Genomic DNA, 23,938 nt, shown 5'->3' on the forward strand with positions numbered 1-23,938 from the left:
CCTTGTGACAGTCTGTCCCTGTCTAAGATTGGAGATGAAGTGTTGGCATATTTAATAGCCTCAAGTATGTGAGCATGTGGGTGTATGTGCGTGCAGTCTGTGTTTAGGGAGCCACAGTGTCCCCTGTGTGTGTGGGGGGGGTGAGAGAGTTTACTTTTTAGTGGCACTACAAATTTTCTGTCAACCTTCTGGTTGTAGAAGTGGCCTGAGCTTGATCTCATCACTGCAGGTTGTGTTGCAGGTTAACGAGTGTTAATTAAACTCTTTCAACTGTAATCTCAAATCAAAGCAAACGCTGGTTCCTCAAAACACTTTTTTTTAACTTGTTCCGGTGTTTATCTCAGACTTACTTCCTAAAACAGCAACAAATATGTTTCACCAGATATCAAGAAAATCCATTTGTTCCATTTTGGGTTAATGGTGGTGCTAATATGCAATAAAAACAGTTTAGGATGGTTAGTCAGATATAACGACTCCATCTTGCTGTATTACACGGGTTGTTTATTGTCGCAGCAGTCAGGAAGCTTGCCAAGAGGGAAATATTGTGCATAACCACACCTCCAGCTTAAACAACAATGATGTGGACCGCTTCTTATTAAAAGGATAGTTACAAGATGCCTCTAGAAATGGCTGTTCAGGTGTGTTTTTCCCATTGTATGGAATATACACGAATCCGGTGAAGTACTGAAAGTACACAAGTCGCCATTACTGCTACAACATCTGCGCTTTTGAATGCTGTCTTATGAAGCCTACAATTTTCTACTTTTACCTTCTATGTAACGTTACTTTTCACAGTGATCTCTAGCAGAATCAGGAAGAACCCGTACATTTCTCAGCTGCTCTAACAATAGTGGCAAACTTCCAACTTTGGAAAAAAATTGAATGCGAAATACACACGTCAGAGACCACACACTTTACACAGATTCTCAGGACTGGCGTGTTCGCCAAAAAAGAATCAAGAATTTTATGATTATTATTGATTACCTAATATTATTGTCATTTTTACGCTCTATAAGTGACCTGTAGGCCGACCTGGCATTTTGTTGCCAGGAGATCAATAAAGTTATCTTGATTACCTATAAAAAGAAATACAAATTTGCATTTTAAAAAAAAAATATGTAACTGCTCTGTAATAATTAAATTCAGTTCTTGTTTGATTAAGCTAGCATGCTAGTACAGTTATGTGAGTATATTACATTGTGCTTCATCACTTGAAATGTAGCGAATGGTCAAGTTTTTTCTATTATCTATTATATATTATCTATTCTGGCTATTGTCATAACCAATGTGTAATATGTAAGTCTTAATAATGTTAAAAACGATGTCACTGTCGGCAGGCAGCCGCAGACAGAGTTGCCACCGCAGTAATGGTGGCGACACTAGATGCTGGAACACACAGATTGCCCGCCGGATATATAAAATTTCCATTCATAACTCAGGAGCAAAAAAGTTTTGTTTCAATAGCAAGCTTAGTAAGATGAGTAACATTGTCATGCTGAAATGTGATTGCCAGGAATAATGATTACAGGCTGAGTCACGACCATTTCTAACAAACTATTGTGTTAAAAAGTCAGTAAACGTATTCAATCCAGCAGTGAAGCCCACAGCACAATGAGCCAGTGCATCCGCCTCTGCTGACGAAACCAGCACATAATATCTAACACATTGGTGCCCAATCTTGTGTCATGGAGTGCCTAGAATACGCAGGCTTTCATCCCAACCAAACTCCCCACCGGCTAATTTCTGTAATAAGCACACCTTCAGCCGGCGAGGGGAGAGCTAATTAGGTAGATCGCTTGTCAAACAGAATGTTAGGCGACAAGAAAGGAAGAAAATGGCAGAGAAGCTCCATAACCAGCAAGGTAAATTAGTGCACATTGACTCGTCTGCAGCTCACAATTTCAGGTCTGGAAAAAGAAGGAGCCTGGGGGCGATGAAGTCATCGTTTGGTTGCAGTGAGAGTGGTGGATCAAATCCTGCCTCTGATGACTGGGGATGGTATTCAAAAGGACTCACTGAGCTAAAACTTCTCTCCTGGAAGACACTAACCGTATAGGTTTTCTTCCTATAGGGTTTTATTTATTGTTAATATGCTGAAAAGGGAAAAGGTATGTGTAGTCTGATCCCATTGCTTTCCAGTAGCTTATACTAGCGGGGAGTGTGATGATGGGAGTGCATTGTCTCCCTCCGTGACCCCATTCTTTTTTATCTATCATGACAACTGCATGCTCAGCACAGCCCCCGAGAAGGCAGCCCAGGCTGTTGCCATTAAGACGAGGCATCAAAAGAAAAAAAAAAAAGAAAAAAAACCCCCACTCCAGTCTGCTGTACTGCAACGTAACGCTGCAAATTATCCCCACCGACTGAAAACTTCTATGGCAGCAATATGCACTCCTGCCAATCACTCAGAGGACCAAATGCCAAGCTATAAAAAAACTGTAAAGGCTGTACTGATTGTGTCAAACAGTTTGTACATTAGTAGCAGAAAATAGATTTGTGGGTCTGTCTGTCGCAGCAGAAGAAATCCGTTTCATGCTTTATTATGTCTGGGGCTGATAGAAGCAATTTATGTGCTTGCAGCAACATAACAGCTCTTACCTATACCGCAATTTACCAAAAGGACAGGTTCATAATGTGTTCATATGTCATTTTCAGAAGCATAACACCCAGAAGGCCACCTTTAAATGTAGTTCTGCGTCTTTTGTTTATTTCCACAGTTTATATGTACTGATCCATTTAGAATATCGAAAAGTCTCAGCGATACATATCCATTCTACTTAGTTGAGCTGCACACACTGTAATGCCCCTCAGCTTGTTTCTGTATTGACTATTTTAACAATGTTTTTGTGCTGCCACCTTGACCAGGTTTCTCCTGAAAAACGTTTTTTAAGCTCAGACTTCTATTGGGTCAAAAAAAAGAGAGAAAAAAGGAAATTTCTTGAATATAGATTCATTGAGGTGTACATTTTCTTGCATCTCAGTTTCTAACTGTGGTGGAGCAAGCATTCAAATCCTTTACTGAAGTAAAAGTACTAAAACCACACTTACTTAAAATACTCTGTTCAAGTAAAAGCTTTTTCTCTTCTGGTCAGCTCACACACGCCTGAGCCAGCACCACTAACAACCAGAGCAGCTGTGATAAATAAAGTCTTACATGCCAAACTAGCTTCGAGGCATAAGTAATGCAAATTGTGACATGGTGACGTGGTGTGATGTCACAAAGTCACAGAGTTAAAGGTGCGACTACTGACGAGATGTTTCAGGCCCTTCAGGAGCAGTGGTTTCTGTGGGAGAGAGGAGCTTCTGTTGGTGCAGACTTTTGGCTTTTTAACTTTTAAGACCTTTCACATGCACAATAACCTAAAAAAAACACTGAAGGAAAAGAAAAAAACGATAAAGCACAAATAGGTCTTCCTCGAGTTAAGGTATGTAAGTATAATGAGAAAAATGTACTTAAAGTATTAAGCAGCAAATCTTCACAATTGTGAAGCTGGAGCTATGAATTGTTTTTACATAAAAAATGACTTAAACTTATCAAAACTGTTTGTTGTCAGTTTTTGTCAGTTGACTGATCAAGTGTTTCAGTTGTACTTGTAATGTTGGGCAGTTTAATTTATAACAAAAGATGATATTTTATAAACTCATGATATGTTTTTTTGTGTATTTTTTATTCCAGTAAGTTGAAACTAAAGCTGTAAGATAAATGTAGCGGAGTAGAAAGTACAGTGTTTCCCTCTGAAATGAAGTGGAGTAGAAGAAGAAAGTGTCATGGAAAGAAAAGACTTACTGTAAGTACAGTACACGTACCTTTTTAAATTTGCACTTAAGAACAGTACTTCGGTAAATGTACTCTGTGCCATTCCACCACTCGCTTCTCACATCTGAAATTTAAATATATGGTGTGTTTGCCAGCTCCCTTGATGTCGGTAATGAGAGTAACTTTGTCCATATGTGGTTCTGCGATTTTACACAAAATCAACATTAATGCTATTCTCTGACATCTTTTCAATACCGTGCGAGGACCTACTGAGCTAAATGATTAAAAAATAACCATGTGGCCCATCCATACATCATTAATTCATAGATGTAAATATACTTTTTGACAGGCAGAAAGCCTAATTTATAGTCTACTTCTAAAACCAATTCAACCCCAGTCGGATATTGACACCTGATTCTGTCAATCGTGTGATCCATGTGAAGAATAGGAAAATAATGCATTTGTTCCTTTCATTACTGGGATGACTGAGCCTCTGTGGCGCTATAGGCTACATTAACTCAAGAGAAACGGGAGCAAGTGCTTTAATTTTCCTCATTGCTTCTCTTTAGCTGCTCTGATGCTGTCTCATGCCTCTAATCTATTTCATTTGATGCAATGAGTTATAAAACATCATAGAAATCATGGTAAATTTAAGCGTTGAGGTTATCATGAGGGACTTATCAGGTTTTATTTATGAATTCATCATAGCTTCAGAGTAAAGCATTCTGCTAAGACCTCTGCATCCACCAAATAAATCCACCGCCCTTAAATTGAGTCAAGCACAAAAAACGACATTGTGCCAAAGTAATCTATATTTCCACTTCCCTACCTTGATGCAGATTTACTCCTCGTCCTATATCCTCATAAACAACAGGCCAGACTATTGACAAATTAAAAACCCGTAAGCTGTGATTTATTAGATTTCATGCTCAAAATAAAAACGTCAGCCTCAGGTGATTCACTTAAAATAATGCACACTCACTTTTTAATCAGCGTGTCCATAAACATGCAGACTGGATGTAAGGACGCCATCTTTCCTGGGGAGAATGAGCCTACATTGACTTTAGGATGAGACTTGAACATATGCTGCCATCATAAATCAGGGCCAGTGTCTCTGGGAGTTTACCTCAGCTTCTGCGCTCACTGTTCCGCCCCGCTGTCCCTGTTCCATTTGGCTGTTAATGAATAAATAAAATCTCTCTTTATAGTCTTTATAGAGTACTCTGGGCTCCTTAAAGGAGGAGAACTTTCTATCAGTGTTTCCAAAGTGCAATTTGCCCCCGTTGGTCTTTCAGTATAAAATGAGGACTGACTGAGCTCAGAGCCTTTTTTAACAAGGTTATCAAATCAAAAGATGGGGAACCGTTAATCTGGAATTTCTTATGAAGTGAGGACGTAGACTCCTTTCCGAAAAATCGTCTGGCTTTAAATTGTCAGGATGACGTGTTCGTGATTGTTAATGTTGGTGCGAGTGTGTCAAATCTTTCAGTAAAAAAAAAAAAGAAAAAGATATATAAATAAGAATCACTCACCCTTATTTCCATGCCCTCTTTTTTCCCATCCCATGCCCAGCTGCGCTTGGTGAAGTAGTTGACTGTGGCAAACTCAATCAAGGCAGAGAAGACAAAGGCATAGCACACTGCCATGAACCAGTCCATGGCAGTGGCATAGGCCACCTTAGGAAGGGAGTTTCTAGCACTGATGCTCAAGGTGGTCATGGTTAGGACAGTGGTGACCCCTGAGGATAAAATGAAAACATCAGTTAATGGATTCTTTTTTGAGCAAACACTTAAAGGCAAGTTCAGCTTTAGCCATCAATAGTGAAAACATTTGACTTATTTTTAGGGATTTTGGAGAAAGGAAGCTGTGAGCAGCTGTAAAACAGTGTCCACGAGGGCCACGTAACAGAAGCCTCAGACAAGGTTAAACTTTCGTGGGCTTATAAAGTAAAATGAATGTTAAAAGTATAAGCTAAAAAAGTGATGTTCCACTGCATTGCAGATCTGCAACTTTACATAACACAAAGTTCAATGGTGCATTAACATTGTAAGCAAGCACAGTGGGTCAGCCCTACAAGGTGGAAAACTCAATGCAGTGAACCATTGTAAAGGATGTTTTAGTTCTAACCTGTCTGCCGTATATGTTTACTAGCATCAATAGATGTCACTTTTAAAGCTCTGTCTAGTGGAGTTGCAAGGTCTCAAGATTGCAAGATTATGTGCCCGACTATGTAAGGCTAAGATAAAGACTTTTAATTACAACATGTGAAATCTAATAAATCACCTGACATCCTTTGGCATATAAACTTTTCACTAATCATTTTTGTGCTGGTGGGAATTAAAGTTGTGTCGGACAATGGTCGCCCACCCAACCACATAAAAGCAATCACTTTGTCTGTTCCCACCTATCTGATCTGATGAAAAAAGATCCACAGTGGGCTCTGAGAATGATTGTGTCGCAGAACAGGGAGGTCAACTCATTTCAGTGAGTCGTGGGTGACAAATTAGAATTTGTGACAAAAAGATTGATCGGTTGCTTTTCACTTTGTTTAAGAATAGAGGTTGATTTATGCTCGCGTTTTGCATAACTTGACTATATTACAACATTTTAACTGCGTGCTATGTTAAATTAGTTTATTGCTCCTCCCAGAGGTAGAGTACTTTTAATTAGCACATTGTTAAAAAGAGGACGGTTTGAGGACATGAGGTTCTTGTAATATCAATGAGGACAATCTTAAATAAGATACACGTCATTGAATCTTGATATGTGACACTGTAAAACTTTGATAAGGCACAAAAACATATTTAATCATGCCGACAACATCAATTTAGTCGGTGATGACTGTTACAACTAGAACAGGTAAAAGCACAGTATAAAGATGCTTATTTCAGTTGATCAATGATTTGACAGTGTGAACGCAAATACAAAGATGTAAACGCTATTGCAACCATGTCCTTTTCATTTCACTGACATAAAATGACATTGATTATAGCTCCTCTCCTCATTCAGTCCACTGTAAACTGAATTTCTCGTGTGACTGAAATGATTTTCAGATGCCTACTGAAGGAAAATTGTTCTTGTCAGTGTGTTTGTATGCGGAGAACTGAAGGAGCTGTGATCCTTCAGAGAAATTCATGGGAATAGGTAGCTGCAATGTTTTTTTGTTTTTTTTACCAACATGATGAAAAACGGCCCTTTGCTTTGAAAGCTATTCAATAATGTGTGCTCCCTCATGTACATGGGTGCTTCATTTTCAAATCAAAATGCTAATCATTCAACAAACACAGGTTAAAGGGGGCACTTTCATAGATTATGCAACACAATAACAACTGAGAGAAGAAGGGGAAGGGCAAATTACATCTCATCTTTGAGTGTCTAAGCAGACACAATGTTCTTAGAGTGGATGGTGCTAGACGGACAAATCAAATCAATTATTATTCACAGCACAAAGGGAGGATAACACGGCCAAGTGTATGCAGCCTACATCTTTTTAAATACTATCCATAAACATTTTGATGTTTGTGTAAGATATTCTTATAAGGCTTGGGTTATGTGACTGTTTTCTAAGAATAAATGTAGAGGATTTGATCCTCTGATCTATTTTGTTCTCTGACTGCCAATATCTGATCTGAGCCCTTATTAAGAGTCCATGGTAGCTTCAATGGGATTATCTCTGTTTTTAAAACTGATGTGTCTGGTACTCTCTAAATTACCTCAAGCTCAAGCTCAGTGAGTAATTTTAAACCCAGCTGGCTGTTTATATAGTCAACAAAGCAGCCAAACATCCTCTTCTAGAGCTGCAGCGCCTCGTCCATCACCTGCCACACTTTCCCAATTTTATACTTTCCAACTTTGCTTTGACTTAACTTTGATTAATTAGTGTTTGCAGTCACAGAGTTTGGGTAAAGTCAATACTTTGATGAAAGCTTTGGAAAGAACAAATTACTCATTCATGCTCACGTGCACCTGAATGCACCACGCTGTGTTTTGTACATCGTTATGTTAATTAGAACTTTTCCCGGGAAACCTTTTTGCTAAACCTTCCACTTATTTTGCACTTTGTTGAATCATCTGACGATGAACAAATGCAGCTCTGCATATTTGTTTCACTCTTACCTCACAGCTCAAAACCAAATTATCTAACCGGTCTATTAATGATTTAGTGCATTTTTCTGTTGTATTAAAAACACAAGATGGCACTCACCAAAAACAGTGCGAGCAGGAACCGATTCTCTGTTCAGCCAGAAGGAGACTTGAGACAGTATGACAGTCATGATGCACGGGAGGTAGGTTTGAATCACAAAATAGCCAATTTTCCTTTTCAAATGGAAATATGTTGTCATCACTACATACTCTCCTGAGGGATAGTAGAGAAACATAGAAAGAGATGGAGAGAGACAGACAGGGTCATTATTATTAATACAGCCATAACCAGTTGGAAGAAACATATGCTAAAATATTCAAAGGAAGATTTATTAAAGTTAAAACATTAACATGTTCGCTTGCATCATCAAAGTAGCTCATAGGATTGTCTTCAGTCCCTCAGATGAGCCATTAAACCATTTAAAATAAAAATAAAAATTTGGATTGAATATGGCATATGTGAAGAAATATTCCAAAGAGGTTGTGATGTGCTGACCTCAATTTCACCTCAGTTTAAACTAGGATGTGACGAGAAAAGCATAAAAATAAGAATTTGAAAGAGCGGAAACAAACTAAATAACAGATGTCACATCACTAGCCCTTTTCACATGGAGACTCCGCATTATCTCCGCAGTGAAGGCTCGCCAATTCTCCGCATTTGTTTGTTCACACAGAACCAAGCAGCTGTGGCGTAAAGCCGCACCAGTGTGTCAATTCATACAGCACGCCGACGCTGCGGGTCCAAAAGAGGCGAGACGATAGGCGTCATGATGTTGAGGCCTGTGTGTTTTTTCAACCTGTTTCCCCCAGTGTCCTCCTGTTAATCTAAACATGTACCCGCAGACTGTTTATAATCATATGGATGCAGTTATAATGTGTGATGATTGAGATCCTGACCCACTTTACATCCTGGAATGTGACAAAGTTACGTGTTTCGCTCTAAATTACATAATCTCATAATCGCCATCAGTAAACAGGATGCTGTCTGACTTTCTCAATCGCGGGGAGGGCTGACCGTCGCAGTGATTTTTTTTCAAGACACAACACAATAGTGGAAGGAGACAAACACATCGTGGGTTGAAGTTTTTTGATGGGGACAGACGCTGTTTTGAAATGTGACGAAGAGTCGGTAAGACAGACGGGATGACAGACACTTCTCCACATATAACTGTGGTATTTTTTTCCTCATATAAGTTGCCAAAGACACTACCAGTTACTACGTTACTGTTGTTTGGTCCTGTAAAGTTGCTTTGCGGGTCATTTCTCTTTTATTTGATGAGTGGAGGATCTGTTTAGCTGTCAGACTGTGAACACCATCAGATCGACATGCCCCCGCTCCGCGCCTCCGGCTTATCCATTCATGCAAGCGCCGGCTCGCCTCTGCTGCGGCTCTGATACTACCTCCGTAGGTGCATCAGAGTCGTAGCAAAACTTTCCCCCCTCTCCCTATCTGAAACTTTAACATGCGGAGAATCGGCGCATGATTCCCACACTCAAAGGGCAGTGTGAATGGGGCTACTGACTCGACTTCAGTGCAGATTTGATGATACGCTTGTTGTCTGTGTGAAATAAGTTAGAGGTCATGGCAAAGCAGCACCTGTCTTAGAAAACCGAAGACATTTACGTGTCAAAGGAAACCTTGAGTTCAGGTATTTTAACAGAAAAAGGCACAGGAGGTCTGAAATATCAGATCTCAAAAAAATCCTTTCAAAATATAGTTGTCACAGAAATAAGGTAAAAATAATGTGAGGTAAAAACTTAAAAATATGTTGTTTGTAATATATTTTAGTTGAACAACAAACTTCCCATCAATTCTTTGATTATTATGCTGCCCTTAAAGGAGTATTCCCAACAAAAATCCAGGCTAGAATGGTATCTTTGAAAGATTGTTGCTTGATATTTCATGTAGGCCTGACTACCACTGCACAAAAGAGGAGTATACAACACTTTCAGAGCCACTTATCAAGCTAATGCCAGGCGTTTTGATTCTCAAAATAATAAAAATAGATTTTCAGATGAGTTTTCCTTTAAAGAGTTACATTTTCCTATAGTCGTCTTGTCTTGCTGTAGATGTGAATAACATCTGCCTGTGTCATTGTAACCCTCGGTATTGAACATTTCCTTCAGCTCAGATTTCGTCATGATGGCAGCAAATGGACAACTTTACAGTTCCCCTGAGCAGCAGCTCTCATTGCCATGTCTGTAATCTGTGTTGCAAAGATATGAGAAAACAGCCTCTCTTTCCCTGAGGTGCTTTTTCCTGAGCAGATTCTAACCAGAGCTGAACTGGCTCAAATCCTCCCATTCCCTTGGCTCACTGTAGTCCATTAGGTTTAAAGTTTAAAGAAATGAGATTTTTTTCACATCCGCAAGCTGAAGCAGTTTATGAAAGGAATCATGTTGACTCCACCTTGGATTCTTGTGCGTGTAGGCAGACTTCAGTTGGTTTTGTTCGTGCAGAATACCTCCGCAATTCACTTGACTTAAGGTTAAACCACTGAAAAGCACTGCAATAAAGACTGGCTCAAGAAAAACGATCTCTCTAGAGTTGTACAAGTGCTATTATTTCAACAGCTTTTAATGCAGTTTTTGCTTCCTGGGAGAACATGTTGAGTACCATCCAACAAAGGCGTTTCAGGGAAGTGAAGTCTCACACACAGGGGACGTCTGACAGATCTATGTAGCTTTGTAGCTCACCTCCTGAGAAGCACACAAACAACCAGCTTCACTGCAGAGGTTAAATCTCTCAAAATGGACGGCCAGTATGACTCTATTAAGCTATGCACTCTTTCAGTAATTACCAACTGCCCCATTGAAGCAACCTTTTATCTATCTATTGCAGTAATACGTTCTTTATCCAGTCTTCTCACTGTCTTCTTACCTAAAGCTGGCGATTGGTGTTAAAGTTATGTTGACTGAGAGATCGCTATCATTTAAGTGGCAACTTACAATTTCCTGTTAATGACTGTATATAATTTTAGAATGGCAGGTTGACTTCTTTTATGTTAACGTGCTAGCATAAATCCCCCAGAGAGAGAAAAAAAGAATAAGTGATTGGATTGTGTGAAGGAAAAAATGTTTCTGCAACAGTTCTGACCAAGAGAATTAAAGATCAAATGAATATTTAATCATCACCATGGTCTGGCTGGATTTCTTTTAATTTTGTGCTTATTAAAGCTGACTCTGGAATAAAGCCCAAAACAGAGTGGAAATAAGACTTTCACCTCTGGCACACCTCTTCATAATATCTTTATAAATATGCTGAATAGTTTCCCCAAAGCTGATAAGTCATCATTTTCTCGATGGACCCAAATAATGCAAGCTGAATGCAAAATGACAGAAACTGGAGAAAAGTGCCGACTGTTACTTTACGAAAACACACAAGAGATGTGATGCCGGTACATGTCAACAGAAAGGAAGGACGGTAATTTAATTTAATACCAATTTTATGCAGAAAAACTAATAAGAGTATATGTTTCAAAGGTAGGAGTTTCATCCCATGACACACTCATTTTGTTTCACTGCTTGCAGTATCCTCCATCAAAATTCGATTTGGTGTGTCCGCAAAAACTGTTCCTTGGCTGACCTGCCTGTGCACACCGCAGGCACGAAAGCTGCATGTTGGTGTGTTGTTTGGTTTAGGACCTTACCTTTTGCCTGTTCAAACACACAAAATGTGATTCAGTTTAGACTATACTATACTGATGTCTAGGCTGGCATATTGTGTACCTGTGCTGGAGCTGATGGTTTCTTTGCCAATAACGTGTCCCAGTAGGTCATACTGGTTCAGCCTGGAGCCATCCTCTGCGACAGCAACAGACCTCTCGTCTCCCTGGGTCCACAGGTAGATCACCTCGTTATTAGTGTAGGCATCTGGACAATGGAGGTGGTAAAAAAACAGTGGATTAGAGATTCAGAGAAGATATGATGCATCTGTTTTAAATTGTTCTCTTCTGTATCTGTACTAAACTAAACTAATTAAATTTCCATCACCCTTAGCTGTGTTTGTGCTACTAATTAGCAAATGATAGCATGCTATCATGCTACACTGAGATAGTAAGCACGGTAAACATTACCTGCTAAACATTAGTATATTTCCATTGTCATTGTGCATTTGTTATCATGCTGATGTTAGCATTTTGCTCAAAGCACTGCTCTACCTAAGCACAGCCTCACAGAAACGCTAGCGTGGCTGCAGACTCTTGGGTAAGAATTTATCAAGGGACTCTCTCACTCTCACTTCAAGACAGTTGTTAGCTTCTAAAAGAAACTCTTCTTATCAAAGCTATCCCATAGTGTCATATTTATAGTGGGGAGTGCAGTTTGAGTTCTCTGAAGTCTTTCCAGGACAGGAAATGCGCCTGCAGAGAACAATCACCACTGTTTCTGCAGTGCAATTTTATCATAAACTTTTGTTTTTGTTGTGACCATCTGGACTGACTTACAACTTCCAAATTTCAGAGGACAGGCGTGTGCATCCATCGGGAAATCCTCCAGGTGCATGGGGCACTCAGCATGAATAGTCAACCTGAGGCGGGAGCAGAGGGGTAGACAGGGAGAGACAATACTTCACTGGTCAGGCTGCAGTATGGTTGAGACGGCTGTTATGAACGCATCATTATGTCACCATAAACAAGACAAACAGTGCATTTTCAATATCTCCATTGAGTTTACATGACACAGTTACTGCTTGAATATCAGGGTTTTTATTTAAAATGGGGTCATTTTAAAACAACGGTGTGTATGTTTGAGGAAAAACTGGAGGGAGAACAGACATTGCAGTCTCTCCTTCCTCCTACAGCCACCAGTGGTAATGAGTGTTTTTTAATTGACTGACAACAAAGAAAAAATCTCTAGAGAGCACCAGAGTTTATTTCATCAGCAATAAAATGCGCTCTGGATGTAAAAAGAGAAATGGTGCATATTATCTCACTCATACATGATTAATCAACATCACATGGGGATTACATTTGCTGAGTTCAACAAAAAATGTATCAATCAAATTGGTCTCACGTAATCATGCAAGCTTCAGTTGCAGTGAAAGATGTATGAAACATTTTCATATTAAAAAGTGTACAAACAACTAAACCTTTGTTAAATATTTTGAGTCACGTATGTGCTTTAGATTGTCCCAAATGTTTCTAATAATGTTGAAACACAGAGAAATCGGTAATTTTGCTGAGGGTAATGGTGCGTTTCACGTGGTTTCCCACCACTATTACTATCGTGTGAAACACCAGATGATATGGATGAGTGAGGAAAGAAGTCGGCAAACATGACTAAACATAACGTGAATTAAACATTTCCCCATCTGTGAACATTTCTGCCCCAGTCGTGTCAGTGTTTCATCTGCAATGATGCCTTTTTAACAACGAAGACAACAACTTCCACGATCTTATGCTACCTCGCAACTTCATCAAGGTTTTGTGCTCATAGTTCTGATTAAGAGACAACTTGTGGCAGAAATTACACACTGTGTGCTGAAATGTAATCCCGCCAGTACATTAATATATGTACAGTGTATGAATGATTGGCAGGGGCAGCACCTTTGTATGTTTAGCTGAATGTCAATAGCTGTATCAGGCAATCATGCCCTCTGTCAGGATACTCTTGTTGGCACAGGAGGAGAAATTCCTCAGTATTTGAAGGGATTCCCACAATTTGCTCAAGCGTCTCAGGTGAAAAAGCTTTCTCACTGCTGAGTTAGTATGCAGCACCCAGGTCAGACCCTCTGTCCTGGGCCCTAGGACAGAGGGCCTAACAGTACTACGCAGCAGCTCTTTTTAAATACGATGCATCACAATTGCTGTTTAGTGGTGGTCGCTACACAGATCCTGGATTTGATTCAACTTTACTCCCCCTGGAGATTCAACGCACCCTGGAGGTCATCGGAGATGCCATCCCACTAGCAAGATGGCATCAGCGGTGGAGAGAGAGCAAACGGAAGCGGGGAAAGTAGGCCGGGCTACAGGCTAGTTCTGTCGGGTTCCCATCTCTCCCGCCTTCACCAAAAGTCCCTAGTTGCCCCTTTTCCAGCCGTTGGGCAGTCGGACTTTCTTGTGACTGATTTTGTATCTCCCTGGTTTGCACAGGTTTTTTTTTTGTTTTTTGCTTGCCTTTTCTTGCCTGCATTTTGTTTTTTGCGCTTGTACACTGCTACTATCAGCTTTCATTAAAGCTCGCTTTTAGTTTTTAACCTGTCTGCCTTGATGTTGAGCATTTGGGTGCTCTACTTGCCAAACTTCACAGTATATCATTATGAACCTGCCTACTGATTCCATCTGGTCCTGTTGCTTTGTTGGTCTTGACACGCTTGGAAGCCCCCCCGAGATCATGCTCAGTAAGGGTGCTAGGTGTGAACGATGCACCCACTTATCCATTAATCTCTGCTTGAGTTGTTTTTGCCTGCTGGCTACTGATGGCCTCAAAGCAAGCATAAACATAAAGATGATACAGTGGACTGAGTTACTCATAAAAAGGACACTAAACTTGGTTATTATCACTCATTTACAACATTTATAGTCTGTGCATAAATCCAAAACTGGGTTATTTAAACAAACGCTTAGGAACAGAATATCTGAGAAAGTAAATGTAGTTAGTACTGTGTATGTGTAATTCTCATTTGTAAAACATGTCAACTGCACTGAATAAAGCTTGAACACTAGGTATGATGAGGATGATTAAAAAAGTTACTTCATACGTAGATTCAACTGTTCTCACTAGTATAAACATAATTTCATGTTGCAGCCACAGTATTAAAAAAACACTCTTACGTACTGCTTCTGCAGACAAACTTATTGTTTCTAATTAGCTCCTTGTGATGCACTTGCAACAACCCTGTGATCGCTTTATTACACCCTCTTGGCTGCTTTCCGGTGCTGCCTAATTACTGATAAGTAGCTCAGTAACTTCGCAAATTAATGCAATACAACATAAATCAGCTTTGAGCAACTCATCGCTGCATATCATATAGTACTTAAATCGGTAACAAATTGATGAACTTCATCTCATTCCTAAGCTGCACGCACAGTCTGACAGAAACAAAAGCAAAAAGAGGCCATAAAAATAAATAATAATGAAATAAAAGATTGCAGATAATAGAATACGACTTTTGACCAGAACACTGCAAAGAAGCTGTCTGTGCAAAGGCAAAAATTCATATTAAGTATAAAGGTAAGAAGACTGTCTACAGTCATGCTGGCGGCTTTTGTCGCTGTACTTGGGCATGTCACTGCTTTACGCTAGATGCTCAAGTCAGCATGCTGTCATGCCTACAGTGGCAACACTAGCATGCTAATGTTTAGCAGGTATAATGTTTACCATGTTCACATCTTATGTTCATTTGCCAATTACCATGAAATGCAGCGTACAACTGAGGCTGGTGAGAATTTTATTAGCTTTACAGATAGGTAGTAATAAACCACAGTTAAGGAAACCTAATCTAACCTTTGACCTAACTGTGGTGCTGAATAAGAAGTTGCAGGATCAGTAAATGATGACATTATCACAAGTCAGTAAGATTCATTCTCTACGGATGTTGAACTTCTGTACAAAGTTTCATGGCAATTTATTTGACAGTTGTTGAGATATTTCAGTCAGGATCCAAGTGGTGTACTAACTGGCCTTGGCAAAAAGCAAGGTCTAGTGTAGAAAACACTGAACAGACAGTACATTCAATTTTCTATATACTGAAATTCAACCTACTCACACCTACTGGTTACACAGCAGTCAGTGTAGTCGTGCATTATTGGTCCAGTGGATCCTGATTTTGTTGAAAAGGTTTTCATCGCTCTGAACTGGATATTCCCAAACATAACTGTATTTGTTTTCAGTGGTTCATAAGCTGTGAAGTTCAATTTGGGGATTTAAGAATAAATAAATTCTACCCAAAAAAGTTTAAACCCAAAAATATACCCCACTGCCTTTGATGAGTCCTTTTTATAGACTTATCACAAATATATATTCTCCATCAGAAAAACAGAATTGCCTAAGTAACCACAGAGAGTTTGAGTTAAACTGAGGTGAAGTGAGAGTGAGCGGTAAATGCTCTCGCAAAGAAAGACAAGACTGCAGCAGCACTGGCAGACAATACCAGCTCTCTCAATTCAAAAATAATGACGCAATCCTGCAGAGTGGAAGCCTTCGCAGCATTCTTCAGCTCAGATGCTGTAGACTGCTGATTAAAGGGATTTAGGCTTTTTCTTGTGAGAAGTGTAAATGGATTCTTATTAAAAAAAGCCTAATACCTGTCAAGTGTGCTCGGGTAAAGGTGTTATCATCCTCTCATTTGGAGTATTATTCAGTACCTTTAACAATACAGCCAAATTTCCCTAGACCCCCTTCTTTTTATCAGCCTGCTCCATTATGAATTTAAGGTACAGTAGCCCATGAATTGAACACTTAAAAAATTCTAGCAAGTTCTTATTAAAAAAAGTATTGCATATTTTTCTTTTGATATTTTCTATGGTAATGGTTACCACAAAGAATAATTGTAACTCATGATTGTGTACATGAGCCACAGGATTTGAATGAACCTTAAACAACCTAAAAGAAATTAAGTTTGGATTGTTAGCTTGAAAATTAAGAGAAATGTTTGTAGAAATGGCTTCAAACTGAATATGTGATGACCAATAATATGGTTTAAAAGAGGCTTTTTGCTTTGTCTGACAGAGGTTTATCATTCTTTGCTTCACCATTCGTCTTCATCATCTCCCCACATATTTATTTGGTTATGTAAACACAATGGTCCTTGTAAAACTCCCATCAGAGATGTATTTCTTGGCCTTGGTAGAACTGCAGCCACATCAAATCTACTCACGTGGGACTACAAAAAGAAATTTCACTATTTAATTTTATACCCTTGAAAATCAATACTGGCCTCATGGATGAGCATCGTGAAAATATTTCTTTTCAAGTCATTCAAGGCTCTGAAGCAAAGGTGCAGGGAAGGCTGAATGACTGACAGGTTCAATTATTAGGTGGATTGAAAACCAATCAATTTTTTTTGCTCCAGTTCTGTAGGTAATAGCACTCACTGACTGCTACTTACAGTGTATTTTACACACAATGGCTACCTGCGATCAAGTGATGATTCATTGAGTTGTGTGTGAAACATGTGGCCCAGACTGGCTGCAGGTCAGCTATATGACACTCGGGCTTGGGATGGGTACCATTCAAAGTTGAAAGGATACTGGAACCACCAGTTCCCAGTAGTATATATTTTCAGTACTTTTCTCTCTTTGTACCAACAAAAAATGTAATTTCAGTTGTAAGAAATAAGTCCAAACCTTTCAGACGAAGCCAGTGACTGAGTGTTGGCTCATGCTAGTAAAAATACTAAACTAATGTCAATTTTAACAAGGGAAAAAGCCCGGTTATCTCTAACTACAACGTATCCAACCATCTAATTCCCTACCTGATGATGTCAAAGTTGTTGATACCTCGCTCAAAGTTTTGTCGTCCAAGGAAGGTTCAAAATGTTTGGCCCTGGCTGCAGGCGTGCAAACATCAGCTGCAGCTCCTGCGGGGGACTTTGCGATCAGGCTATCAAACAGGGTACACCCGCCAGATTTATTTTGTCTTTGTGTTCAGACTGTCGCAAGTTCAGTCTGTTGTTAAGCTGTTATGTACATTCCAGTACCAAAGTAGTCTTATATAAGCACTGTTAATGTTGGTTGCAGGTTTGTCACATTATGACATTCTGTGTCATTGGCAGTTTAACTAAGCGTTAAACCAGGCGGCAAGGTACTGTGAATCACAGCTGAGCTGACAGCAGCGCACTCAGTCACCAGTCGTCAGTTCAGTTTGACGTATCTGTGTTTAAGATTCATTTGTACGTGTACTGAACACTAATGCCTGCCAGCCTCCGCTGTACTTGGTGTTTCCTCACAAGCAAATGTTAGTGTACTACTCTTGGATGGTGGCCATTATTTATATATATATGTATATATATATATATATATATATATATATATATATATATATATATATATATATATATGTGTGTGTGTACTTGTATTGCATGTTATATACATACAGCCTCACAGAGTGAATAGTGTGGCTGTAGACTCTTAGTTTTTCCAAGTGGTATTATCGATTGGGCTGCTTTCGGAAAGACAACCGCTTTCCAGTTTCCTCAGAGTAACAGCTGCCAAAAATCCAGGACAAAATGTGAGTTCATTCCTTCATTTAGTCTATAATGGAGACTTGAAAGCAGATAGAAATAGTGTCAGGCTGCCAGCCTGACTGGATTGCCAGTCAGCCTTCATCATCCAAGGAGATTTAGTGCCAATGCAGACAAAATTGCTATGTTAACGCAAGGTTTATCAGGGACCAATCTAAACGCTGATGCCGTTATTCATGTATAACCATTACATTTGGCAGTCAACATTTGCTTCATAATGATACATCAAAGCAAAGCACTTGTCTTTTGGCAGTTTAAAGTACAATAGTCGACAAAGTGGCTCACCTCATCGTGTATAGAAGGGTGCCATTGTCGACTAGTCGTAGCAGTTTGTTTGGAGTCGTCATGTTGTGGGCCACAGATTTCTTTCCGTTATGGAAAAAGGTATCAGGAGTCCAGATCTTACTGGCCAGGAGGTTGTTGAGAGGTAAAACTTGCATGGGCCCGTCAAACTTCAGCCTCTCGTCCCTCCAACTCTGACGGAAGAAGACATCGATGGTGTACTCCTGAGTGCAACAGAGTGCAAAAGATAGCAGTTTATTTAGTTTGGACATCAACATGATTTTGAAGCCGTTATTTTAAAAGCAAAGCAGAACAAGCACAGGTGAAATGAATAACTTTAATGATGACTGCATTGTCAGTTATGGGGCCTCTGGTAATGTGCATGCTCACCCACTGACTTACTGGGATACCTAATGGAATAGAGCCAGGTTGTTATTGACACCTGTGCTTTTTCATGCTTTGACAAGTCAAACTCTCTGCTGTTAAAAGGGTTTATTGCTCTGCCAAATAAATGCCAACGCTTGTCAAACATATGGACACTTATATGAATATGCAAAATATGTACTGTGGACTGTATGTATTGTATCTTAGCGGCCGTTGAGGTCATTTTCAAAAAGCTAACACATCTAAAGGGATAAAAGGAAAAAAGAAGAGCTGACCCATAAATTAATAAATGAAAATAATAATAACATGGCCAATTGATGCAAAGAAGTATTTTATTCAGGACATAATGCACAACAAATAACGCTAAATATCATTGAAATCATTACTTGTAGAACTGTATGTGAAACTGCTTTCCGTCAGTCATGGTCTTTAACAAGAGATACACAGGTGTGTGCTGTACTTTACCATCTGTCAACAACAAACTGCTTCAACAGAAAAACACAACTGTTAAATGGCCAGCACAATCATCCTCTATCCAACAGGGTACAAAGATACATGTCATATCAGTTATTGTCGAGTATGTTCTGTTTCTAAAATGATGTATTCACGCATCATATAATTACTACTCTGTTAGCAATGCTGCGTTTATCTTTCAAAGCCTACCCGTGGACTGAGACACAAATGAGCCTCAGCGAGAGACCTTGTATTACATCTGTTTCATGTTTTATTAATATGCAACAAAGTCTTTCTGTGTTGTCATCAACACACGAAAAAAGTAAATAAAATAAAATGAATGCAGGAAGTAGCCGGTCAAAGGGAATTTATTTCACATTATTCATTCAATAGGAGCTGGTGTCCTAGCAACAGACTTCCCTCATCAGCTGCGTACAGCGGCTGTGCAGACTGAATGCAGCAGTTTTAACAGAGTGAGATGGAAGTAAGCTGTCTTTATCTCACGCAACAACACACATTATCGGTGATCGATACAAGCACGCCGTATGTGTTTCTCTTTAATTCTCTTTGTGCTTTTTGCTCGTACAGTGAAAGGGCTCGCGTACCGTACTGTTCACCAGTGAGCTGTAATTGGCCTCTCCCCGAGCGACAAAATTCAAAAAGTCATTTCTCAGTGGCTTTAACAACAGGGAGCCATCATCCTCAGCAGGAGAGGTGTACAGCCTCCGCTCGACACATCAACAGGGCTCCTCTAAATGGCACAGGATGGTCTGTTAATTGATGCGATTGACCTCCTGGAGACCTGCGTACCTACAGTACCATTAAAAAAATAGAATTACCGCCTCTCGGTTGTATGCCTCCGCCATCCAGACGGGTCGCAGTCTGTATACATTTCTGTCCAGACTCATGATATATATAGCGAAGACTTTAGAGGAATATATTAAAAGATATCATAATAAGTTCACCAAGTGCATGTTTGTGCCAAATTTGAAGTAATTCCCTTAAGATGTTCATGAGAATGGGACGGATGGATGTACGGAGAGACAGGCTGAAAACATAATGCCTCTGGCAAAGGCTGTTGCCAGCATGGCGACATAAAAATTCAACTTCATCTGTGCTCACAACAGTGGTCTTAATAAAGCCCGCAGAGAGTGTTACAGACAGACAAAGGCTAGATTGTGACAAACACACAACACCACTGTCTTCTTTCTTTCCACCTATTGGTTTTGTGTTTCTCATTTAACATCGTCTCAGTTCGGTAATGTCTAAGGTGTCTACACCCTCTACACGTCTAAGAAAATGAAAAGCTTAAAAGAAAGTATTTATCTACTTTTTTATGCTAATCAAACCCCTTTGAAGTTTGGCCGTAATTAGATGCCTGGTGCAGACAACAAAGGACTCCACAGGTCACCAGAAAGACTGATGAACACACACGGACTCTAGGACACACACTATATGGTGATTTATTGTTCTGTGTCCTGTGCATCTTCGACCAAAACTTTCTGGCAACGCTACAAGAAAGTTTGTTCTATCCTGGCACAGAAAAGCCCTGGACCATTTAAATCCCCATTACCACAGTTAAACACTATGTTATGCACTTTAGTCCCTCTGCCGTTTCTTTATGGGATCCAACAACATTGCCAAATCTCATCCCAATCAATGAAAAACCTCCAGCGATGAATAAAGACACAAATGTGTGCTTGGCCCCAGCTGGATGAAGCCATAACTATTTTTTTTTCTCTCTTTTGGACAGAAATCTCCTGTAAACACAAGGAATTAATTTGAGGATTGAACGACAAGACGGAGGAAAAGTATAGTCAATCTCTACACAAGGCCAAATGGTATAATCAGTTCAAATGCCAGCTGGTGTTCCTCCAGGGACTGAGTGATTGATTTCCCCTTGACAGAGGAGACAGAGCGGAGCTTCTACCCAACAGTAGTTTTCGAATGTCTCTTTTATAGCAGCGAGGGTCATGAATAGATTTACTGTAGCAACCGTAATTTAAATGATACTTTAAAACACATTCATGGCACCTGAATGATAGCGTTACAAATAGATCCATGAATACAGAATCACTCTTTGCAAATAAAATACACATCCTTCTTTTTTATGCCTGAATACATACTTTTGGCATCCTGCCTTTTATTAGAAAGCATAGAGAAAGTGGAGACTCAGCAGATGTGGGGAGAGAGGAAGAAGGACAGTCACTGGAGGTTGGGCATTGGAGATGAGTTGTGTTTCTTTTATAACCCTATATACAGATTACATCCAATATTTATGAAGTATTTTTTTTTATATTGCTTCAATTAACAAACGTTCATAAACGCACATGACAACTCGATAAAAACTACATAAATAACAATGCAGTGATGTTGTCTAGTGCTACAATAAGGATCGTTTCCATTATCTTTGAATTGTTTTTTTTTAAAGATGTGTCCACTCGGGCGCTGCTCCCCCACTAACGCTTGTTAACACCAACTCTCCTGGAGCTCTGAGCTACCTGTCTGGTCCATGCAATCAGCTAGCTAACGGCAAATAACGTTAGCAGTTAGCGTTTACTTTAGCCACAAGAAAAGCTACCTGTGCATCAGCAAACTCCGTAAGTCACTGAGAGTTGAGGCAGAGCAGCTGGAGGACACCAAAGGGAAAAGCAGATAATATTTTCTCCATTAAATGGGATTCAGTTTCACCGACATAGTTTGTGGTGTGTGACTTAGTGCCGTGAAGTGTTGCGAACTTCTAGCTGGAAATAGCCGGTCACCTTAGTTACACAGTGCAAGAACAAGCATTTGGGGTGCAGAGTGAGCATGACAGAGGCACTATTTTCCCTTTTCTAAGTCAGTGTACCATTTAAAATTTATATTGAAGCTGATATTTTAAGGTAAAATATGTACATAATGGTGCTTTAATGTTCTGTTGACGGACTGCCAGCAATGGACATTTTCCAATAAACTCCCTTCATAACAGTGGCTACTATCAAATTCAGTTTACCCTCAACTGTTTCACTGCCGCTCGCTAAGAAACTAAAACAATTACAGTTTTTGTTTCAAGATTATTTTTTGGCATTTTGTGTTTTTGTTGGACAGAGATTGTACATGAGACGGATGAGAAACGTTTCGAGGCATCCTTAAATGCTAATCCTTTCTCGGACACTTGGCTGAGCTTCACTGCGCTGGCTTTCGTCTATCTCAGCGACGATTGTATCACTTCAAATTGTCAAATCAGGTTACATTTATTGGAGAATACTATGGTTCTTATATGCCTTGGTCTTTACTGCCACATGTCGTGCAGAGCCCAATAAACTTAAATGAATTTATGAGTGAAACTGTCTCTGTGTTTAATGATGTAGAAATCACTGTCATCGCCCTATACGCCATAACTAAATGGGCCTCTGTTATCGAGTGGAGGTTAATTACTGAATGCTTGATTGTCAGAGGAATGCTTAGCAGGAAAATAACGCACAAACGGATAAAACTAGGGATGAAATAACGAGAGAAAGAACAAGCATGTCACACAAAAATGTCTCGTTTGCTCATATGTGAGTCTCAGTGGAAGAGGAGCGGTGGAGAGAAGCAGCCAATAGCGGGGCTGAAGGAGTGAGCAAATGATGAGAATGAAAGGAAATGAGGAAAGTGATAGGAAAGGCTGATAAGGTGGCAGTTAAGGTAGGAAGTACGGCAGACTGGGCTAAATGAGTCCAGACGTTAAAAAACGACACAGTGTCTGGTTCTCTGATAATGGCAGGAAGGTTGTGTCTAATATCTGATAGAATATTAATGCAGCCTTTTATATTAAATTAATGAGTTCATTAAATTCTAAACATTTGGTTATTAGATCACATTTCAATAATGTCATCACATTTAGTTTTAATTTGGTTTTACTCATTTTTGTCCACGGCTCATGGAAGCCATTTGATCTTTTGTGGTTTTACAGCCGACGTGCAAGGTTTTTTTTCATCGAATTGTCTGCTTCATCAAAGGACGCATCTGCCATTTTGAAGTACAATTTTCTTCCTTTTCCAAATATATTTCAAAAACACCATTTGTCACATCTGAGAGCACAGTGACCAAAACAAGTCGCTGAGTTCCAGAAATTGAAATTTCTCTTATTTTCTGCACGGTAACTCCTTGTCCAGTGTTCTTGCTTGGCTACAACGTGACGCACACGTCTTGTTTATCTACATTAGCTGACTGGTTTGACGTGTTTGATTTAGTGCCCCTGACAAGATCTGATATTGTGCGAGAGAGCTGTTTCCCCAATTAATGTGCAGAAATGTTGTGTGTGATGTATGTTGTATGTTTTTGACAGACCAGATATAACATTCTGATTAGCCGGTGTGGTGATGATGTGGATACCACTTTCTGAAGGCAGTGTATCCATTCGACCTGGCTCTTCTTAATTTCACACACTGGGCATTGTAATGATTAGTCAAAGATTTGATTAATGTCTTAATTACTAATCCATCTTGCTCTCAGGTTGTCAATTATCCTCTCTCGCTTCGCTTCCTCTGTGCTTTTCACCTTTCCCTGCTGGGAGTGAAACCTGTGTGAGATTTGCAATGAGCTGTGAATCCCATACGAACTCCAATTATCTTCAGCGTTCACAAGCTTCTGGGGAAAAAATGTTTTAGCACGCCGTTGTGCAACACATCAGACACTGAAATTTAGCTCGCAAATATAATCAGCCTAGAATGAGACAGCAGTAAACAAATGAAGGATATATTGCAGTGAACGTG

The 23,938-nt window shown here is 39.7% G+C and overlaps 1 protein-coding gene across 2 annotated transcripts in view; it reads right to left on the minus strand.

The window, feature by feature from the left end:
* The window catches only part of gabra3 (gamma-aminobutyric acid type A receptor subunit alpha3), a 99,847-nt gene that overhangs the window by 8,720 nt on the left and 67,189 nt on the right, over positions 1-23,938 (minus strand). For both annotated transcript variants that reach the window (XM_084374206.1, XM_084374205.1), the window contains exons 5-9: positions 18,369-18,589; positions 12,346-12,428; positions 11,630-11,773; positions 7,962-8,114; positions 5,290-5,495 (exon numbers count right to left, since the gene is read on the minus strand). In XM_084374206.1, coding sequence (XP_084230332.1) covers positions 5,290-5,495; positions 7,962-8,114; positions 11,630-11,773; positions 12,346-12,428; positions 18,369-18,589 — 807 coding nt within the window. The remainder of the gene's footprint in view (positions 1-5,289; positions 5,496-7,961; positions 8,115-11,629; positions 11,774-12,345; positions 12,429-18,368; positions 18,590-23,938) is intronic.

Source organism: Pagrus pagrus, assembly GCF_965226575.1.
Source record: "Pagrus pagrus genome assembly, chromosome: 14".
Taxonomy (NCBI): Eukaryota; Metazoa; Chordata; class Actinopteri; order Spariformes; family Sparidae; genus Pagrus; species Pagrus pagrus.